Consider the following 6,000-nt stretch of genomic DNA (forward strand, 5'->3'; position numbering starts at 1 on the left):
GCATACCACATCAATAAAATTAACGTGCTACACTATAAAAGATAACGAATTGAATTTCTTATTATTCTAACTATATAAAACATATGGTATCTTTCATATAACAAAATAAATTATAAGAAACTAGGTGGTTTTGTATTTATTTTTTTATTTTTTATAAATTTTTCTTTTAAATATTGTCAACTAGAGAATTAAATTACTCACTATTTATATAAAATAAATAAATAAATAAAAACCTAATCCCAACTTCATTATAAAACCAGGAAGAAGTTGTACTAATTTTTATTCATAAAAACCTAAACTAATAACAAAACCATGTCTGCTTTCTGTCCTTCCATCAATACAAGTATTTCCTCATCCTTTTTCAGCCATTTCTACCCCAAAACATCCCAAATTTCCCTAACCAAAAGACGAAATCATCCTCAATTTTCCAGATCAATTTCATGTAAAACCACAAAAAGTGAGGACCATAACCATAATAGAAGAGATGTCTTAATTGGTCTAGGAGGGTTCTATGGTGCAACCACACTTGGTCTTGGTCAAGATCAACTAGCCATGGCTAAGCCCATTTTACCTCCTGACCTAACCAACTGTGAAAAAGCCGATTTACCAGCCGGTGTACAACCCACAAACTGTTGCCCTCCACCCTCCACAAACATCTCAGATTTCAAGCTTGCTTCTTCCAATGCGCCTCTCCGAATCCGGCCGGCAGCTCATCTGGCTGATGATGCTTACCTTGCCAAATACACCAAAGCCATTGAGCTAATGAAAGCCCTACCGGACGATGATCCTCGGAGCTTTAAGCAACAAGCTAATATTCATTGTGCTTATTGTGATGGTGCTCATAATCAATTAGGGTTTCCTGATTTAGATCTTCAAGTTCATAATTCTTGGCTCTTCTTCCCTTTTCATAGATACTATCTTCACTTCCATGAGAAGATTTTGGGTAAATTAATTGATGATCCTACTTTTGCTCTGCCTTATTGGAATTGGGATTCTCCTGACGGAATGTTTTTACCGACGATTTACGCTAACCCTAAATCTCCACTTTACGACGAACTTCGTAATAAGACTCACCAGCCGCCGACGATCCTTGATCTTGATTATGATGGCAGTGATGACCGTACGATTTCGAATCAAGATCAGGTTTCTAGCAATCTTACTGTAATGTATCGGCAAATGGTTTCTAACGGAAAGACACCGAGGCTTTTCCTCGGTGAATCGTATCGACAAGGCAATGAAGCTGACCCAGGTGGCGGGTCGGTTGAGAATATGCCACATGGTGCGGTTCATATCTGGACCGGGGATAACACCCAACCGAATCTGGAAAACATGGGCAATTTCTACTCAGCGGCAAGAGATCCGATCTTTTTCTCTCATCATTCTAATATTGATCGATTGTGGACGATATGGAAGAGCTTAGGAGGGAGACGAACCGACTTTACCGACCCGGATTGGCTCGATTCGGGGTTTATTTTTTACGATGAAAATGCGAACCTGGTCCGAGTTAAAGTTAGAGACTGTCTTGACACTAAAAAACTCGGATATGTTTATCAAGAAGTTGACATTCCTTGGCTCCAATCTAAGCCAACACCGAGAAAATTGGTCAAGAAAGTGAGTTTTTCGCATCAAAATCGCGGACAGAATGTAGCTTTAGCGGCAGAAACAAAGAAATCGACGCCAATAACTTCATTTCCATTTGTACTAAACAAGTCGATAAGCACAATGGTTCGTCGGCCAAAGAAATCGAGAAGTAAGAAGGATAAAGAGGAAGAAGAGGAAGTGTTGGTGATAAAAGGGATAGAGTTTGAAAAAGATACAGCAGTGAAGTTTGATGTGTATGTTAACGACGAGGACGACTTGCCGAGCGGACCAAGTTCGAGCGAGTTTGCAGGTAATACCGTCAATTTCTTACACAACAACACAGTTTATAACACTCGATACGATTATCATTTCTATTGCATTTACATTATAGATCATGTAACACGATTATTATCATACGATAACTCATTTAGACGCTTTTATTTGCAGGGAGCTTTGTGAATGTGCCTCACAAGCATAAGCATAGTAGGAAGAAAACGAAGACTATATTGAGATTGGGAATTACAGATTTGTTGGAGGATTTAGATGCTGAAGATGATGAGAGTGTTGTGATAACTTTGGTGCCTAGATTTGGTAAAGGACTTGTCAAAATTGGCGGAATCAAGATTGAGTTTGCTCGAGATTGATCATCTCAAGATTTAGAATATTTGAATTTTCAATGGCTTAATATGTCCTTCTCTAATATTAGAATCGCATACTCTAATCTTGGCCGTTTTACTTTTTTTAAGACACGTGCAATATCCATTTAACTTACTTTTTTACGACCGAGCAATTGATTTATTATATTTTACGCCTCAGGGGGCTAAATGAACATTTTATGAAAGTTTAGGGGGCTATTATGACAATTTGAAAGTTCATGGTCAAATGATGTACTAAGCCATTTTCAATCTATATTCTTAATTTCAACATCCTTTGTGTGTTGGTTAAGAAAATGTTTTCTAATTAAACTATTGTAAATAGTCAATTTGGATTGCTTAAGAAACAAATAACGATGTAACCAAAAAAGAAACTAATAATAATTTTAATATTCTTTATTAATTAATTAATAAATATATTGTTTCCTTTTTATTCTTTCAAATTAACTATCAACCAAATTGGGGTGTCATGGCACTAAGGCCTGCGCCCGGTGCACCATGCGTCAAAGACGCGCTTTTAATAACTATGGTTACTTTGCCCCTTCAGTAGCATTGCAAGATTTGGCTTCCATTTATACAAAGCTTGGTATCCCTTTTTTCTTTTCTTTTTTAATTAGGGGATACAAGGGGATAATTCGGGGATACTTTAGGGATTTTTTTAAAAAAAACTTTGAAAATATGGAATATCTTTAAAAAAACTCAGAAAGTATAAGAATTACAATTAAATTAACCCCAATACACACCGTTTATGTATATACAAGTACAAAATGAAGAAATTCCCAAATTGATTTCTTCTTCTCTCTTCTGTCGAGGGAACCCTATAAAAAAATCTCCTCGTTCTAGTATTCTTTCTCTTCTGTTCTGTCCGACTTCGCCTTCTTCAATTTGGTCGACTTCGACTTATTAGTTAATATTATAGATGTTATTTGTGGTTTTATAATGACTTTATGAATGTGATTTGTAATTTATATATTTATATATCTTTTAAAATTTTCATTATAAATGATATATATATTATTAATTATATATAAAATTTTCCATATCCCGGCCGTACCTGGATCTCGTATTTTTTAGAAATGTTGTTTGTCGTATACCCGTACCCGTATGTGTACCCGTATCGGTGCTTCATAGGATCTAACGGATTTATTAGTAGAAAAATGCAATATTTTTTGTTATAACAAGAAATCATGTGCGCCCGAGAAGTTCTACACAATGGATAATGGCTCCGACTAATAAAAAATGGTGAAATTTTAGTATACATCTAGTGCATTACGTTGTTTATATAGGTCGGGCTAATAATTTGATGTCACATCACATATTTTAGAGTTTATGGTTGATAATTTAGGGTTTAGGGTTTTTATATAGGGATAATTACTAATCTGACCCAATCAAGGACCCCAATTTACATATCTAACCCACCTTGCCTCAAAGTTACCAAATTAGACACTTTCACCCATTTTGGACAAAACTAACCTTATTTCTATTCGATCAATCGATCAATCTACTCCTTCTTTTCTTCTTCTTCTTCTTCTTCTTCTTCTTCTTCTTCTTCTTCTTCTTCTTCTTCGGCTTCATACGCTTCTTCTTGTTCTTCTTCTTCTTCTCCGTTTCAACTTCTTCTTCGATTCATCTTATTCAATTTCTGATACCAATCGTTAGCGATTTTTGAGATTTTTGACATATTATGTTCAATTTCCTGTACAAATGGTATATTTTTTGTTTATACGCTTGCTTTTCTCGTTGGTTTTGCCTCTTTCTTCATCTGTAATGGTATCGTTTCAATTTCCTCTATTTTCTATATTTTTTTCCATTTTGCTCCATTGTTGTCGCATTTGTGATGAAATTGTCGCATTTCGTCACAAATGCGACAAGAATTGTCGCATTTCGTCGGAAATGCGACAAGAGTTGTCGCATTTGCTACGAAATGCGACAACTCTTGTCGCATTTGTGACGAATGCGACAAGAGTTGTCGCATTTGCGACGAAATGCGGCAATTGTTGTCGCATTTGTGACAAAATGTGACAATTTCGTCACAAATGCGACAACAATGGAGGAAAATGGAAAAAAACTATGGAAAATAGAAGAAATTGAAACGATACCATTACAGATGAAGAAAAAGGCAAAACCAACGAGAAAAGCAAACGTATAAGCTAAAAATATACCATTTGTACAGGAAATTGAACATAATATGTCAAAAATCTCAAAAATCGCTAACGATTGGTATCAGAAATTGAAGAAGATGAACCGAAGAAGAAGTTGAAATGGAGAAGAAGAAGAAGAAGAAGAAGAAGCGGATGAAGCGGAAGAAGAAGAAGAAGAAGAAGATCGATTGATCGAATAGAAATAAGGTTAGTTTTGTCCAAAATGGGTGAAAGTGTCTAATTTGGTAACTTTAAGGCAAGGTGGGCTAGATATGTAAATTGGGGTCCTTGATTGGGTCAGATTAGTAATTATCCCTTTTATATAAGTAACTAAAAATATTTAATTAATTACAAATGTTAATATTTAATGGGAAAATTACAAAACTGGGTCAAATGGGAGGCCCATTTACATTTTAATACCCATTATTGTTCAACTTACATATATAGACTATGCCCTGAAAACTTTCCAGAAATGCCCTTCATATATATATAAGGACTTTTGCATTTCTCTCCTCTTCTCTCTTTTTACGCGAGCACACTTCTCTTCCTACGCGATTTTCTCTCTATTTTTTTTCCCTTAAGATCCTTCATCAATCAAAGCCCAATCCTTGTCATGTAAGTATGATGTTAGTTTCATATGGTTAATTCGCTTTGAACTCGTTGATGTTAGTTTACTTTTGAGGTTAGAAATTTGTAAATCTGAACTTCGTGCGGAAGATCGCGTGCTTCGCATATTATGATTTCGCTTCGCGAAATATTAATATGCGAAGTCTATTGAAGGCTATGTATGCGTTTGTTATTCGCATATGGAATATTCGCGAAGTAGGCGAAGATATGATGTTCCATCATTGGCTTCACACACTTCGCATATTTTACGTATTTGCGAAGTATGCGAAGTAGGCGAAGATATGGTGTTCCATCATTGGCTTCGCACACTTCGCATATTTTACGTATTTGCGAAGTATGCGAAGTCTGCGAATGTATTTGCGTAATATGCGAATTCGCATAATCGGATTACTACGAATTATGCGAAGTATGCGAAGTGTATGTTATTTCATGATGTTATTACATTCTCTTATCTCATTTCTTTTTTTTTTGGTTTATTATTGACAGAAGAATGTCAGACCAGTTTGTGTTGTGTGTGATCATGTGGAATGGCCGGTGGAAAACAGTTGGTAAGACCACGACATACGATGGGGGCGAGAAGAAATTACTGAAGCTGTCTCCGGGATTGAGCTTGGAAAGGCTGCAAGAGATAGTATACACTACTGCTCATGTTGATCCAATGTCATTTGATCTGCGTATGACTATGCAGTTAACTATCGGACGAAAGCAACTACCTGGGGCAGTAGTTCCGATTGTTGATTCAAGTGATGTTGAGTGTTTTTTAGATTATTGTCGGATAAAAACTGACGCTGTTACCCCACTATATGCTAATTTTGAGTCACGAACAATCCAACCGCGAGTCACGAAGGTAGAGAATGTTATTCATTCAAGTTGTGATGCCAATGCCACAGTTGTATTTGAAACAAATCCTGAAGTAGACAACACAACTGTTGAACGCCCCCCTCATAGGCCAGGAAAAGAACCAATCACTGAGTACAATATTGCATCCCACACTCCTG

The 6,000-nt window shown here is 36.1% G+C and overlaps 1 protein-coding gene across 1 annotated transcript; it reads left to right on the forward strand.

The window, feature by feature from the left end:
- Window positions 1-311: 311 nt before the first annotated feature.
- LOC136233032 (polyphenol oxidase, chloroplastic-like) lies at window positions 312-2,376 on the forward strand. The gene is made up of 2 exons (XM_066022562.1): window positions 312-1,891; window positions 2,029-2,376. Exons 1-2 carry the CDS (start codon window positions 313-315, stop codon window positions 2,223-2,225), a joined length of 1,776 nt encoding a protein of 591 aa, XP_065878634.1. The 5' UTR covers window position 312; the 3' UTR covers window positions 2,226-2,376.
- Window positions 2,377-6,000: the final 3,624 nt, after the last annotated feature.

The sequence above is a fragment of the Euphorbia lathyris genome, chromosome 6 (genome assembly GCF_963576675.1).
Source record: "Euphorbia lathyris chromosome 6, ddEupLath1.1, whole genome shotgun sequence".
In the NCBI taxonomy this organism is placed as follows: domain Eukaryota; kingdom Viridiplantae; phylum Streptophyta; class Magnoliopsida; order Malpighiales; family Euphorbiaceae; genus Euphorbia; species Euphorbia lathyris.

Bases quoted from the DNA above. Each gene is read 5' to 3' on its own strand.
- LOC136233032 (XM_066022562.1), top strand. From the start codon at position 313: ATGTCTGCTTTCTGTCCTTCCATCAATACAAGTATTTCCTCATCCTTT. The intron at 1,892-2,028 runs GTAATACCGTCA...TTTTATTTGCAG, and splicing joins AAGTTCGAGCGAGTTTGCAG to GGAGCTTTGTGAATGTGCCT.